This window comes from Somniosus microcephalus, chromosome 1, assembly GCF_052327205.1.
Source record: "Somniosus microcephalus isolate GS21.2 chromosome 1, FLI_Smic_1.0, whole genome shotgun sequence".
Lineage (NCBI taxonomy): Eukaryota > Metazoa > Chordata > Chondrichthyes > Squaliformes > Somniosidae > Somniosus > Somniosus microcephalus.
The window spans coordinates 210,902,458-210,919,638 of NC_140987.1; the positions used below are offsets into that span (position 1 = coordinate 210,902,458).

Below are 17,181 nucleotides of genomic sequence, written 5' to 3' on the forward strand. Positions count from 1 at the left end.
TCGGTGAATGGAGTTGAGGCAGAAGATCAGCCATGATCTCATTGAATGGCGGAGCAGGCTCGAAGCCTGGCACTAATTTTTTCAACTTTTAAAAGTTAGCGCCCCAAACGGGGCTATAATGAATTTCTCCCCCTATATCTCTTCTATCGTTTATCATGCATTTCCATATTCCATCAGGGCACAAAGTCAAGCTCCAACTTATATACTTGGTATAGTCACATTTTTAAAGAGCATGATACGTAAATACAGTACATTGTAACACAGCCTACCTGCATGATGTATGATCATTTACTGACATGAGCAACTTTTTTTGTATTGGGAAATGCAGGAAGTGATGACATTGAGTTGCTGTGTGGCTATTGCTATTTAGTGAGTAAAGTGCTGACCTATGCATCAGTCACCTGAAGATGATCCCTATGCTAGCCTGGAAAGGCTGAAACAAAACAACAGTTGAGGGAGGTAGTGACCTGGACTGCCACTGGCAGTGCTGTCTCTATGATGCAGATATCATTGTAGCACATAGCACAAATCTGCAACTAGCTCTTTGCTGAATCCTGGATCCTGCAGAGCCAATTTCTATAGTAATTGACAGGTAGGTGGGCTAGTCCTGCGGATATGTCTGCTGACAATATGGCAGATGCCACCAATTTGGCTGTGGTGCCTGCTGATCTCCATGGCCTGCCTTCTTTCATTTTAACCATGAAATAATGCATTGTAGTGAAAAGCTCACACACATAATTAATTTTAACTGAAGTTGACAACTGGCATGGGACACTATACTCAGATATCTTATTGTTCCTTTAGCTTCCATGTAACTTGTACCCTAAGAACTCCTTTGTCATTTGCCTCTTTTTCAGTTCAACCTGTTCTGCTGAAGTCTTGGAAATGCTTTAATTACAGTCAGATTTCTAGTGAATTCACAGATAATATTTCATTTTTTTAATACATAAGATTTCTGCGTAACTCAATTTAAAAAAAATCATGAATAGAGAAATCTTTACAAGTGTCTACAAAATGAGTAACAGAAGGCAGCAGTAAAAGAGTACTGTAAAACTGGAAAGAAAAAGCTAAAAAGCCTTGGACCCTTTAAGAGCTAGCTCTATTGCTCTTGGAGCTTCCTTTGAGCCAACACCAGATAGGCAAAGGGAGTGCCCAGCCGAATTCCATCCTAAATGGACAGAATATCACCAGGGTTCACTTCAATCCATCCTATTATTTAACTGAGACTATGGCTATTGTAGAGACCACTTCAGATTGTTCTAAAAAGACCTGCAGAACAGCTTGTTTGACACTAAAGTGGTCTAGATCCAGCTTTAGGGATCTGAACCAGATTTTTCAGTCCCTCACCACCTGTTCTGCTCCTGCACCATCACCCATAGCAACTAGAAAATATAACGGAGTACACAGTGTTATTTCCGAGAATCCTAATTTCACCTAAAAGTGAAAGGCCTATAAATTCATCTCGGGCGGTGGTGCAGAATGGCCGGTATCGGATTGGCCGCCCGTTATACACAGCGCCTGATATTCAGTTCCATTGCGGTCAATAATAGGCGGCCGATCTGATACCACCTGTTTTGCGCCACTGCCCGAGATGAAGTTCTAGCCCAAAATGTCTCCAAAAAGGATCACGTTACAAATTAATTTTCTGCTGGCTTACTAAGTTCAAACAGTTTACATTAAAGTTACTGTTTATTTGTAAATCATTAGATCTTTAAATGGAAGGATTAGGGCAAGCTAAAAAAAATTGTAGATAGAAAGCTACTTTCTACAATTGAAAGAAAAGGAGCAAATTACATTACAATAGAAGAAATGAGACAAAGAAAATAAATTATCAACTGATGGAATTGGTTAACTGTGACTCTGCATGCTAGAGGGGATCTCTGAAACATTACAGAATACAAGTTTAAATTTCACTCAGAAACCAAAAAGGAATAGAAGAAATCTTCAATTTTTAGGATTCTGTTTCAATGAACCAACAAATTATTTTCACAACAACTTAAATAATTTAAAATCACAAATTAATTTAAGTTTTTTACACCAGCCAATGTTTCAAATGTTTTTCTTTCAGAAAACATAGAATAGACAGCAATGCTCTCCTGGCTACCTTCCTGATATCTATTTTATGTTGTTTGTGCTTCATCAATTTTAATTTTTTTATCCAAGGAAATTTGCCATTTATTCCATGAAACAGTTATGCCAATGTAGAAACAGTAGAGGGCACCATTTGGTCACTGAGAAAGCAAAAAACTAAGAAATCTAAAACTTCATGAAATTAATGAAGGGATCGTAAATCATTTTGCATGCAAAAATTTTGGTGCACCAGAATACAACAGGAGTTGCTAAGACTTGTGTAATAGATGTGCATTTTATTAAGGAAATGTTGCACCTTAGGCACATATTTAAATTGATAATTACAATATTTAGTCAGCTTTTCAAGCAGATTGAATTAGAAATGTCAGCTCACACTGGCCAATTCTATACATTCAAATTTGGTAGTACTGGGGAATGATTAGCTCAGGATGTCCACCCTCCTCGCCAACAGAGCTACAGCCATTATAATTTACTCAAACCCCTCAGATGATAACCATGCAGTTATGCAGACACTCAATGTACATGTGCAGGTTACTGATGTATGAAGCACTATGTGAACACAATCTAAACTGACTGAACCCAATATGTTAAAGTTCTTCATTTATTTGCCTGAAAATAAAATTGAAAAGTAAGAAATATGGTGCAACTGCTCCCTAAAGATCATCTGGCAAAACTCCAACTCATCCTCAGACCTCCACTATTCCACCTGGGCCTACCACCTTCCACAGATAAATGTTATCATCTTGCCGTAGCAGTACAAGAACCATCGTGCCCCATGGAGTGGAGAAAATTATCTTCTGATCTCTAGTCTTGCTTAAAACTGGTAAATTTGTGCTTGTTAATTTAAAACCCAGGTCCTCTGGTTCTGTGCTCATGCTATAACCTAAGACAAATAACCTGCTTATATTTACATCTATGCTTATCAGCATTTTAAAGACTCGTATCATATCGCCCCTCAATCTTCTTTTCTGCAATGAAAACAAATTCAGCGCTGAGAATCTTTCTTTATAACAAAGACCTCCCTCCCACCCCCACCAAGTCCCAGAATTATCTTTGGTGCTTTTTTCTGAACCTCCTCCAATACATTAATGTCTAGTTAAAAATAGCATGCCCAAAATTGCACACAATATTCCAAATATGCTTTCACCAGCAATTTAAATAAGGCAGAATGACTTCTTCCTACTTATAGTCAAATGCCCTCGAGATAGATCCTAGCATTTGAGTAGCTTTCTGATAATAGCTTCACCTTTACTTTACAATGACTGATTAATAATCATACCTAAAAGATAATAAATAACATTTCATTGTGTACACTTTAGTTGTTTCCTATTTCAATACACATTACCTTAAATTCATCATCTAAATAAAAATTCATGTGCTGTTCCTTAACCAATCTGTCTAAATGGGCTAGAATCCTGATCCTTCTAAACCTCCCTTGTATTTTCTTCCATATCACATAGCTTGGTATCATGAACATAGTTTATCATTTTATAATAAGTACTCTCCAAGTTATTTATAAACAATGTAAATACAAATGGGCCTGAGCAAACTCCTGTTTAACTCTGCTAGTCAGTGCTCCATGACAGAACTTGCCCATTTATCACCTTGTACTTCCTATTGCCAAACAAGTTTTTAATCCAGTTGACAAAATTTGCAATGAATTCCGCCTTTAAAAATTTTACATGTAGAACTTTATCAAATGCCTTCTGGAAATTCAAGCAAATTATAACCAATGCTCTCATCCATTAGTACAGTGACCACTTCAAAAGAATTTCAGCTGATGAACCAGGTATGACCTATTGGTTCTAAATCCACGTTGAATATTTCTTATGGCCTTAATGATCTTTAGATGACCACTGACAGCATTCTGTATAATAAGAACATAAGAAATATGATCAGGAGTAGGCCAAACGGCCCCTCGAGCCTGTTCTGCCATTCAATAAGATCATGGCTGATTTTCTACATCAACTTTACTTTCCCACCCTATCCATATTCCTTCATTCCCTTAGCATCCACAGCCCTCTGGGGCAGAGAATTCCAAAGATTCACAACCCTCTGAGTGAAGAAATTTCTCCTCATCTCAGTCCTAAATGGCCGACCGTGAGACTATGACACCTAGTTCTAGACTTTCTAGCCAGGGGAAACAGCCTCTCAGCATCCACCCTCTCAGCATCTACCTGGTCAGGCTATGTCAAGAATTGTATATGTTTCAGTGAGATCACCTCTCATTCTTCTAAACTCCAGAAAATATAGGCTCACTCTACTCAATCTCTCCTCATAAGACAACCCTCTAATCCCAGGAATCAATCTAGCGAACCTTTGTGGCACCCCCTCTAAGGCAAGTATATCCTTCCTTAGGTAAGGAGACCAAAACTGTACACAGTACACCAGTGTGGTCTCCAAGATGGCGTGTGATTTGAAGGGCAACTTGGAGGTGATGCTGATCCCACAACATTGCTACTCTTGTTCTGCTTGGTGGTAGAGCTTGAAAGTTGAAGTTGTTTTGATGAGTTGCTGCTGTGCATCCTGTAGACTGTACATACTGCAGCCACAGTGCACTGATGATGGAGAGTGAATATTGAGGCCAATGGTAGTGAATTGCTCCATCCTGAATGGTGTTAAGTGCTATTGCCACTGCAACCATCTGGGTGAGTGGTGAGTATTCCATCATGCTTCTGACTTGAAATATGCAGATGGTGGAGAGAGGTTGGGGTGTCAAGAGATGACATAGTCGTTGCAGAATACCCAACCTTAGTTCTGCTCTTGTAGTCACAGTGTTGAAAGGACTGGTCCAGTTAAGCTTCTGGTTAATAATTGCAGCAAGACTTCCTTACTCTTATACTTCAACCCCCTTGCAATGAGGCCCAACATACCATTTGCCTTCCTAATTTCTTGCTCTACCTGCAAGTTAACTTTCTGTGATTCGTGTACAAGAACGCCCAAATCCCTCTGAACACCAACTTGTACTAGTCTCTCACCTTTTAAAAAACATCCTACTTTTCTATTCTTCCTACCAAAGTGGATAATTTCACATTTCCCCACATTATACTCCATCTGCCACCTTCTTGCCCAATCACTTAACCGGTCTATATCCCTTTGCAGCCTCTTTGCCGCCTCCTCACAGCTTACTTTCCCACCTAGTTTTGCACTCTCAAGCATTTCCCTAATCCAGTCATTAGGGTAACTGATGTCTTATTTTCATGTTCATATCTTGTTTCTTGAATGTTGGGGTAATATTTGTTATCAGCCGATTCCAGCATATATGAAGATCCTCTTTTCCTTGATGATCCTATGGTTTATCCCATCTGGTTTGCACCTTGTAGACATTTAATTCCTTGAGTTTTTTTAAAAGTTCAACTTGTGTTATAGACTCCTGACCCACAACGGCACTAGGTAGGGAATTCCAGGATTGTGACCCAGCAATGATGAAGGAATAGTGATATATGGCCAAACCAAGATGGTGTGTGATTTGAAGGGCAACTTGGAGGTGATGCTGATCCCACAACATTGCTACTCTTGTTCTGCTTGGTGGTAGAGCTTGAAAGTTGAAGTTGTTTTGATGAGTTGCTGCTGTGCATCCTGTAGACTGTACATACTGCAGCCACAGTGCACTGATGATGGAGAGTGAATATTGAGGCCAATGGCAGTGAATTGCTCCATCCTGGATGGTGTTAAGTGCTATTGCCACTGCAACCATCTGGGTGAGTGGTGAGTATTCCATCATGCGTCTGACTTGAAATATGCAGATGGTGGAGAGAGGTTGGGGTGTCAAGAGATGACATAGTCATTGCAGAATACCCAACCTTAGTTCTGCTCTTGTAGTCACAGTGTTGAAAGGACTGGTCCAGTTAAGTTTCTGGTTAAAGATGAGCACCCCCCGCCCCAAGATGTTGATGGTGGAGGGACTAGTGATGGTGGTGCTGTAGAAGGTCAGTTGGCTGGGCTATCTCTTGTTTAAAATGGTTATTATCTGCCACTTATCATTCTAAGCCTGGATCCTGTCCAGGTCCTGTTGTGGGCTAGCATAGGTTGTTTCATTATTGGAGGAGTTGTGAAAGGAGCTTTAGTAGAATTGTCGTAAATAACCCCACTTCTGACTTTATGGGAGAGGTAAGATCATTGATGAAGGAGCTGAGCATCGTTAGCCTAAGGACTCTTCACTGAGGAACTCCTGCAGTAAGTTGCGATGATTGGCCTCTGACAACCACAACCATCTTTCTTTATGAATATATTTAATATCTTGATCTTCCATAATCTCTTAAAGGATCCATCTAGTCTTTTAACATACAGAGGTAAATTTTCAACTATCGTACTTGGTACAGAGTTTTATGTTCCAGGAAGATATATATTGGGAATTTGGGTTTATACTCCCACTATTTTCTGTCCATTCTGGATCTGTGCCAGGGACACTAGAGACAACAGTTTAGCCCATTGTCTGCTTTGACCACAGCTAAATAAATCTTTTGCTGTTGCCTGCAATTTGTTTTTCTGCTGCCCTCTTACTTCTTCTAATATATAATAACTCACATTTCTATGCCTCCCATCCTCACTACTTTTTACTTCCTTGTATCTTTTAAAATATTTGTTTTCCCCATAATTTAGTTCTGACCTCTTTATTTGGCTAATCTGGTCTAGGTCTTGGTCTTATAATAATTTTTTCATTTCTAATACAAATATCTTTCATTACCATATCCATTAAAAAAGCTTTAATAAATAAATGTTCTTCTGTTTTATATTCTGGGTAATCCACTTAATTCACCTTAAATCTGTTTTCATAACTGCAAAATTTGCTCATCAAGTTTTGGACCTCTGTATCATTCCTACAGTGCAGTGATCACTAGAGTTTGTGAGCCTATTTTCAAGTTACTAATTAGTTCTTGTGGATTTCTGAACACTAAGGACTAGAAACTCGTTATGGCCCATTTTCGGGCACATAACTGACGACGTGGTTCTGGCACGTGTCCGAGCTGGGTGGCCTGATGCTAAACAGAAATTGGGCTTTGGGCCTCATTGTAATAATAGTGGCAAGCTCCCGGATTCCGTTGGCCCCCAGAGGCCCCCATTTGCCGGGATCTAATTTGGGCCAGCTCCCTCTCCAGGAGTGGCACTTGGGTAAATCCTGGGAGAGTGGGGGGTAGGGGGAAAGAGAACACAAGATGGGACTGAGCATTAGCTAGCAACGGCCTGCAGTAGTACTCCTCCCATCTCAACATCAAAGTATAAAAAAAACCATTTTTGGGTAAAGCCACATGTGGACGAGGTAATACTTCGCAGAGAGGGCCCGATGTCTGCTTAGCTCTGTGCTGCCAAGTTTGCTGGTAGTGTCCTGAAACAGCCATTAAGCCCCTCATTTACATATGCAAAGGGGCAAACGCCAGTTTCTAGCAAGTGCTGCGACGCCTAGGAAGCCAATATGGCGGTTTTATCCGCTCTCTCAAAAGCTGATGTAGCCAACTAACAGTTGTCAAATTATTGAGGGTATTAGAGTGGGTTAGCACACTATCCTTTCACTTCTAGTATCTAGGTTTAAATCAAGCCTGGAATAATGGGATTAAACTTCCCTCTCTGCTTGGTAAACCCATATTAATTTCTGTAGTCTTAACTCATAGTCATAGACATACAGCAATAAACTACACAATGCTGCAGCAGTTGCTACCCTTTCCGAGAGTGCATACTGCCACTGCACGTTCCATACTTTATGCTTTGTATTTCATCTACAGTCTGGCAGCAAAGGTTTAACTTAAGGATACATTATACATTATTTGCTCATTGGAATTTCTTCTACTACCTTACTAGTACACCAAAAATATTAACAAGCAAGGAGTAGTGGGATTTATTTACAAAATTAAAATACATATTGAAATTTTTACAAGCATATTATTGCAGAAATGATGATGCTGAACAAATGATACATTTTCAAATTAAAGGGAAGCAATAGATTTTTTTGGGTGGGGGAGGGGCATAGGAGAGGAGAATAAATTGGAACAAAATTCTTTCACCTTCAACATTAAGTATCAGGTTGGCTCAATTTGCAGCACTTCGGGTAGGAATGTTTTAGGTCAAGTTGCACGCCAGGACTTGAACACATAATCTAGCCTGGCATTTCAGTGCAGCAGAGGTAGTGCTGCATTGTCTGATGAGACGTTAAACCTCATCTGCCTGCTCAATAGGACATAAAAGATCACATGACACTATTTGAAGAAGAGCACAGAGTTCTCTTGGATGCCTAGCCAACATTCCTCCCTCAACCAACACCATCAAAAACATATACACTGCCGTTGCTTCATCGTTGTTGGGTCAATATCCAAAAATTCCCTACCTAACACCATTGTGAGAGCGCTGTCACCACAGGGACCTCAACGATTCAAAGGAGAAGGCCCACCATCTTCTCAGGGCATCTAGGGATGGGCAATAAATGAGGCTTTGCCAGCATCACCCATATTACAAGAACAAATATAAAAAAATTATCTGATCATTCATTTTTTTGCTGTTTGTAAAACCTTACTGTGCACAAATTAACTGCCGCATTTACCCATGTAACAACATTAACTTAATTTTAAAGTAAAGCATTGGTTGCAAAGCACTGAGAATGCAATAAGGCAGTATATGCAGGTTAATTCTGTTTTCTTTGTAGAGAAAACATAAGTAATTGTAAATGCAGTCTCATGGAGACAAATTTGTGTCAGCCAGCACTGAGCTTTTGTATGTAGGATTGGCATCTAAAGAAAGAAAGAAAGACTTACATTTATGTAGCACCTTTCATGACCACTGGGTGTCTCAAAGCTCTTAACAGCCAATGAAGTACTTTTTGGAGTGTAGTCACTGTTGTAATGTAATCTAGGACCATGAACTCTACCGATTCTCACTCGACTAAATCACAAATGGCCAAAGTGTGACCTGTTAGACACGTCAACTTAGCAAGTCTTTTCTATCTCACAGACCAAACATAGCTACTTTTTACAAAAGCAAAATACTGCAGATGCTGGAAATCTGAAATAAAAACAGAAAATGCTAGAAATACTCAGCAGGTCAGGCAGCATCTGTGGAAAGAGAAACAGAGTTAACGTTTCAGGTCGATGACCTTTCACCAGAAACGTTAACTCTGTTTCTCTCTCCACAGATGCTGCCTGATTTGCTGAGTATTTCCAGCATTTTCTACTTTTATTTATGGTTAGTTTCTAGAAGGTTACAATTACAGTAGCATATTGAAGAACCTCTCAGGGATTAGGAATTCATCTTTCCCCTTCCCCCACAGCATTTCCAATGGGGCACATTAAATAAAGGGATTTCTCTTTATCTAACATGCCCCATTTTATTTAGTTTTAATAATGAAAGTCTGTGATCCTTTATGCATGAGACTAACTAATTCCACATGTTCACCAGATCGTACTGGTAAAATATTCAATTAAAACAATATCCTAACACTTTTCAATTCCACATAATAAATAAAAATGTTCCTCTGTTTATATGATAATAAGCGACTGGTTACCACAAGTGTGCTTTTTTAAATTATTGCAGAATTGGTGTAGAACAGTACTAAAAACTAACACTCACATACAAGTCCGGTCATATTGAAATTACAAGTTCGTATTAGGTAATTCTATCAAAATTCTGAACATTCAGACCTCAAGTCTTATTGTAGAAGAGGATTACCTATAGAGTAGTTGGGTAACCAAAGAGACAATTTCAAGGGAAATTGACTTTTCCTAACCATATGTGACTATATATAAACAAAATATGGAAAGTAGATTGCTACTAATCACCAACAAGTAACTCAGCAGGTATTTGCAGGTTTCAGAAGAAACACTTCAAGATGAATCATAACTGCACATTGTCCCCTTGTATTTATCCCAGTAATAAATCACATGCACACATACAGGCCATTAAAAGAAAAAGAAAAAAGAATACTCACGCTGTCACTCTGAAAGGGATTGAGGAAGTTCCCACCCATCTCTCCATCATCACGTGGAGTGCCAGGCGGATTACTCATACTTATGTTACTGGGAGAATTCTAAGGGCAGACACAAATAAATGAACATCCGTCAATCTGAATGCAAGCTTTAATCACATCAGATTGCAAAGAGGCTTGTTAATAAACTAATAATAACCTCTGCTATATGTTCTTACCATAAACAGATGTATGCTAAACAGAGTTTTAACACATTTCATCCCCGGCTGTTCACAGCTGAAACCAGAATGTCTGTGTAGCTATAAAATTGTTTCCACATGAAAGATTCCTACCAGCAATTAAAGGTAAATATGGCCATCAAAATCTTAGTTAGCTGTGGGTCCCAATTTGTTGCTGAAATACAAATGAGATGAAGGACACACTTTCTTACCAACTAGGTGTACATATGTACTTGTGTATGGTAATAATGCAGTATGTGTCCTTTTCAATTATTTGCATAGCAGCTATATTTTATTCTATATCCTTTTAGTCATCTTTTATATGCATTTATTTATGCATCCAAAAACAATGCAAATTTAACTAAATATGAAATTATCATAATTAATCCAGAGGTCAAAATTTGTACTACTATAGTTGAACTTCAGGCTCACCACTACCTGCCTACCTTAGAATTCCATGTCATTATAAACTTTAAAAAGCTATCTTCCACCAGTCAAAGAATTTAGTGCCAAGCAATTGCTAACTAGGTGTATGGCATTTAGCAAAATTTGAGTTCGTTTTTTTTCCTGTAACGGTTGTTATGGGCATCTAATTTCTCTCATAAAAGAACAATTCATCATGCAGATGTTAATTGAAATTTAGTAAGAAAATACATTTTCTGAATTAAAAATTTACCAGTCTAATATACAAAGGTAGACTTAATGCTTAGTGAAGATACAATAGCCTCTGTGGGCGTAACCTAAAGTTAGACCCGAAGGAAAGCCAGAGCTGCACACTTCTGCTCTTTCCTGGAAGTGCAGCCTACCCCCACATTCAGGCCACCCAAAGCAGAGTCAGAGTAACCTGGCTCTCCTCCACTGTTGCAAATCGGTTTTCGGGACTAGGCAGACTCCATCAGTAGTAATATTGAGCTTCTTGCAGGTTTGGCCTCCGAGTCTGCCGTAATGCTCAGCACCAACATTGCACAGGTGATGCTAGAGCTGTTGTTGCAGGTGGTTGCTGCATTGGGACCTGTATTCAGGGCTTCCATATTGATGGAAGCTCAGACATCTCCTCCAGTGGCTTTAGGTGACAGACTGGAGGGCATGATAAATTGTGTATTCCAGTCTCTTACTGAGGTCATTGTTTCACCCATCCTGCCTAGGGTTGCAGATCAATACCGCAGTGGAAGGACAGCTAATGCTGTCCAAGTGCCTGCTGCTGCCACCTCTCTGGCCGGCAGCACCAGCGTGGGTTCCGGCCATCCAACAACAGGCACAGTGCCACCTGTTCATGGTTGGCTGCATGAGGCAGCTCTGGATCACCCTCCTTGGGTTGCAGGCAGCAGCAGCCCTGGTTCAGGAGCACAGGACCATCAGCATGGACCAGCCACAGGACCACAACTCAGTAGGCCGGCATTTTGCCACCACACACCATCATTCCGGTCCCTGGTTTATTGAGAGAGGGTGCAGGGGAGCAGCTGGCCAAAGGGCATGTCTAGGTGCCCGGACAAGGGTGGTTCCTAGAGGGAACGTAATTTCTATCCTACTACATCCTTTTTCTCCACCTTTGTTGGGAAGTGGGGGTGCGAGGAGGGGAGATGGGGAAATTGCTTGCCTGGATCATCGTGACCTTCACTGTCATGTTTTTGATGTGTTCTTGCTGTCAATTTTTAAAAAAAATTTATGTATAGTTTAGCATTATCAATCAACATGTATTAAAGTTAAGAAACATTTTTATAATAAAACATTCTTTGAAGTTAAAAAGAGCTATGTATGATTCTTCTTCTGGTTGCCACCTCTGCTGGGTGCTCATTTTGTAAAAGCCACGCTCTGACAGCCCTGCCTTCTCGAAGCGCATCTGCAGGAGGAATCGCTATCTCCTTTGGATTCAGTACTCGCAGTACAGGATCTTCTGTTTTGACTGGCTCCTCTCCCGGTATGTCAAGATCCAGACCTTCAGTCATGGCATGGTTGTACAGGGCACAGCATACGATGACTATCATCATGATCCTCTCTGGGGAGTACTAGAGGACAACCCCAGACCTGTCCAAGCACCTGAAGTGTCTCTTCAGCACCCCGGTGGTCCTCTCAATGACCTACCTGGTGGGCGCATGTATCTGATTGTTATCTATCCTCCACTTCAGTTTGTGGGATTGCGAAAAGGCATCATCAGCCACAGCAGCAGGGGGTAAGCCCTTTCATAGATTACCCATCTTTCCGCTGGGCCCTCAAGTGTGTGATGACTGAGTTGCGCACAATGCATGCATTGTGACAGGAACCCATGTGCTCATGTTCACATACAAGATGTGCCGCTGGGCATTGCAGACCACCTGAATAGTGAGAGAATGGTAGTCCTTTATGTTCATGTAGCTTTCCTGGTTCCGAAGGGAAGCCTTTAGTGCTGTGTGCATTCCGTTGATCGCACCCAGCACTTTGGAGAAGCCAGTGATTTAGTGCCATTTGCCTTGCTCCACCATGGACATTCAAAATCTAATGAACCGCCAGCCCTACGGAACAGGGTGTCAGTTCCTTACCGAATGCAGGCCCTCACTGCCTCTTGACAGTGTCAGCTGTGGCTCAGTTAGTAGCACTCTCGCCTCTAAGTCAGAATGTTGTGAGTTCAAGTCCCAATCCAGAGATTTGAGCATAAAATCTAGGCTGACATTCCAGTGCAGTATTGAGGGAGTGCTGCACTGTTGGAAGTGCTGTCTTTTGATTGAGACGTTAAACCGAGGCCCCATCTGCTCTCTCAGGTAAAATATCCCATGGCACTATTTTGAAGAAGAGCAGGGGAGTTATCCCTGGTGTCCTGGCCAATATTTATCCCTCAATCAACATCACTAAAAACATATTATCTGGTCATTATCACATTGCTCTTTGTGGGAGCTTGCTATGCGCAAATTAGCTGCCACATTTCCTACATTACAACAGTGAATACACTTCAACAGTACTTCATTGGCTGTAAAGCGCTTTGGGATGTCCTGAGGTTGTGAAAGGCGCTATATAAATGCAAGACTCCTTTTTTGACCAATCCTGCACAGGTCATCCAAGGTTGCCTTGAACGTTACATAGGGAGGGCAGTGTAGGTGGTGTGCCTCAAATGTAGCATGTGGGAGTTTGTGGAGAGCATCACAATCCCGGACAACCACATCTGCAGTAAGTGTCTGCATCTCAAGGAACTTCAGCTCAGAGTTGATGAGCTGGAGTCCGAGGTTCAGACATTGCAGTGCATCAGGGAGGGGGAAGAGTTACCTGGGCACTTCGATCCAGGAGGCAGTCACACCCCTTAGGTTAGGTAGTGGTACAGGTCTGGTTAGTGGTCAAGGATAGGAGGGTGTGACTGCGAGTCAGACAGGTAAGGGGACCCCAGGTGTTGTGCTGGAGGAGCCTCGGCCTTTGCACTTATCCAACGGGTATGAGGTTCTTGTTGCTTGTGTGGATGAGGGCAAAGTCTGCAGGGTGGATGAGAAAACTGCCTATGGCACTCTGGTACAGGAGGCCATACAAATGGGGGGAGTGAAAAGAAATGTGGTAGTGGTAGGGGACAGTATAGTCAGGGGATAGATACCATTCTCTGCAGCTGCTACCAGGAGTTCCGAAGGTTGTGTTGCCTGTCCGATGCCAGGGTTAAGGACATCTCCTTGCAGCTGGAGAAGAACTTGCAGTGGGAGGAGGAGGAACCAGTTGTCGTGGTCCACGTAGGAACAGATGACATAGGTGGTACTAGGAATGTAGTTCTGCTGAGGGAGATTAAGGAGCTAGGGTCCAAAATGCAGAACCTCAAAGATAATAATCTCAAGGATTACTACCTAAGCCACATGCAAATTGGCATAGGTTCAAACAGATCAGAGAGTTGAATGTGTGGCTCAAAGAGTGGTGTGGGACAGGGATTTCAATTCATGGGGCACTGACACCAGTACTGGGGAAAGAGGGAGTCATTCCGTTAGGATCCTCTGGGGAAGAATAATCATAATATGATAGAATTTCACGTGTTCAAGAGTGATGCACTTAAGTCTGGAACTCAAATATTAAGCCTAAATAAAGCCAATTACATAGGCATGAAGGGCGAGTTGGCGAAGGTAGATTGGGAAACTAGATTAAAAGGTATGACGGTAGAAAAGCAATAGCGAACATTTAAAGAAATATTTCATAATTCTCAACGAATTCCATTGAGAAATAAAAACTCCACGGGAAAAGTGATCCATCTATAGCTAACTAAAGAGGTTAAGGATAGTATTAGATTAAAAGAAGAGACTTATAATGTTGCCAAGAAGATCAGTAAGCCTGAGGATTGGGAGAAATTTAGAAACCAGCAAAGGATGACCAAAAAATTGCTCAAGAGGGAGAAAATAGAATAGGAACGTAAACTAGCAAGAAACATAAAAACAGATTGGAAGAGCTTCTACAAGTATGTAAAACAGAAGGGAGTAGCGAAAGTAATCGTGGGTCCCTTAGAGGCTGAGACACAAGAAATTATAATGGGGAATAAGGAAATATTTTGTATCTGCCTTCACAGTAGAAGACACAATAAACATACCAGAAATAGTAGGGTACCAAGGGTCTAATGAGAGTAAGGAACTTAAAGCAATGAATATTAGTAAATAAAAAGTACTGGAGACATTAATTGGACTAAAAGCCGACAAATCCTGATGGCCTACAACCTAGGGTTTTAATAAAAGAGGTGGCAGCAGGGATAGTGGATGCATTGGTTGTGATCTTCCAAAATTCCCCAGATTCTGGAACAGTCCCAGTGGATTGGAAGGTAGTAAATGTAACACCGCTATTCAAGAAAGGAGAGAGAAACTACAGGCCTGTTAGCCTGACATGGGTCATTGGGAAAATGAAGTGGAAACAGGGCACTTAGAAAATCATGACACGATTAGGCAGAGTCAACATGGTTTTATGAAAGGGGAATTGTGTTTGACAAATCTATTAAGAGTTTTTTAAGGATGTAACTAGCAGGGTAGATAATGGGGAACCAGTGCATATTTAGATTTTGAAAGGCATTTGATAAGGTGCCACACAAAAGGTTGTTTCACAAGATAAGGGCTCATGGCATTGGGGGTAATATATTAGCATGGATAGAGGATTGGTTAAAGAACAGAAAACAGGGATTAGAATTAAACAGGTCATTTTCAGGTTGGCAAGCTGTTTCTAGTGGGGTGCCGCTAGGATCAGTGTTGGGACCTCAGCTATTTACAATCTATATTAATAACTAAGATGAAGGGACCGAGTGCAATTTATCCAAGTTTGCTGACGATACAAAGCTAGGTGGGAAAGTAAGCTGTGAGGAGGAGCCTGCAAAGGGATATAGACAGAGAACAATCCAAACTTATTTAATCTCGTCATGTAACTGAAGTGCCTCATCCCTGGTACCATTCTAATAAATCTCCTCTGCACCATTTCCAAAGCCTTGACATCCTTCCTAAAGTGTGGTGCCCACTAGCTGCTTTAACTTTCCCCAGCATGCAACTGTGGAGCTCCTAATCAGACCCTGGAGCACATCAATGAGCACTGCCCTCAGAGGAAATTTGCAGGCAGCCTACAAGATATCCATTCTGTTACACCAGAAGCTTTGTCCTGGATATCTGACTTAGATATTAGAACATAAGAACTAGGAGCTGGAATAGGCCATTTAGCCCTTCAAGCCTGCCATTCTACCTCAACACTTTCCTGCACTATCCCCATATCCCTTAGTTCCCCAAAATTTATTGACCTCTGTCTTGAATATACTCAATGACTGAGCATCCACAGCTGTCTGGGGTAGAGAATTCCAAAGATTCACAACCCTTTAAGTGAAGAAATTTCTCCTCATCTCAGTCCTAAATGGCCGACCCCTTATTCTGAGACTGTGACCCCGTGTTCTAGATTCCCCAGCCAGGGGAAACATTTTCTCAGCATTAACCTTGTCAAGCCCCTTAAGAATTTTATATGTTTCAATTAGATCTCCTCTCATTCTTCTAAAATCTAGGGAATATAGGCCTAGTCTACTCAATCTCTCCTCATAGGGCAATCCCCTCATCCCAGGAACCAGTCTAGTGAACCTTTGTTGCACTCCCTCTAAGGCAAGTATGCCTTTCCTTAGATAAGGAGACCAGAACTGTACACAGTACTCCAGGTGTGGCCTCACCAATGCCCTGTATAATTATAGTAAGACTTATTGGCCTAGAAATTCGGTTGGCTGCGCCACCAGTTAGCGCCCAAAGAGGGCACTTAGTGGGTTTAGTGCCACTGACCATGCCTCCCGCGAAATTTAGCGGGGCGCTAATGGCGGCGTTAGCCGGTAGCGCTGCGCCACCACCGATGATGTCATCGGTGTGCGCAGCGCCCCGCTACCGCCCCGCTACCACCCCGATTGCCAAATTTGGTAGCGCCCCCCGCTGTAACGCCGGTCGCAATTTGCGACCGGTTCAGGGGGGCCTACCTGCGGCGGTAGAGGCGCGGACCGGCCATTTTTATTGCTGGCAGCCTGCCAGCACCTCTCCACGCCGCCGTCCCCGGCCTCCTGAGCCCCCCCCCGCGTTGTGCCGGCTGTCTCCCAAGAGCCCAGCACTTCTCCTCGGTGCCGGGCTCTTTTGCCGGCACTCGCGATTGCTGATCGCGCTGCAGCAGGCCCCTCCCCTTTAAGAAGGGGAGGAAGGCCTGCAGTACCACAGCGCACCGTGCCGCAGTGCCACACGCTGCGGCACGTTGCGCTGCGATTTTCAGTTGCAGCACCCCAAGAGGGATGCGGGGCGCCTCGAGTAGCGCTGCGCTTCTGTCTGGGGCGCTGAAACTGAATTTTCGGCGGGCGTTCGCAACTCCTTCCGGGGCGGTACTTCCGGCGCCCTGGCGAGTTTGGGGCGCCACCGAATTTCTAGGCCATTTACTCTTATACTCTAATCCCTTTGTAACAAAAGCTAACATACCATTTGCTCCCCTAATTGCTTGCTGTACCTGCATGTTAACTTTCTGTGACACCCAGGTCTCTCTGAATGCAAA

The 17,181-nt window shown here is 42.1% G+C and overlaps 1 protein-coding gene across 8 annotated transcripts in view; it reads right to left on the reverse strand.

The window, feature by feature from the left end:
* ssbp2b (single stranded DNA binding protein 2b) overlaps positions 1–17,181 on the reverse strand; it is a 623,147-nt gene that overhangs the window by 16,121 nt on the left and 589,845 nt on the right. For 5 of the 8 annotated variants that reach the window (XM_085989458.1, XM_085989445.1, XM_085989423.1 and 2 more), the window contains 2 exons: positions 11,816–11,860; positions 10,004–10,102 (listed from right to left, as the gene is read on the reverse strand). In XM_085989458.1, the coding sequence (XP_085845584.1) occupies positions 10,004–10,102; positions 11,816–11,860 (144 nt within the window). The remainder of the gene's footprint in view (positions 1–10,003; positions 10,103–11,815; positions 11,861–17,181) is intronic. The other 3 variants (XM_085989451.1, XM_085989438.1, XM_085989429.1) reach the window with 1 other exon arrangement.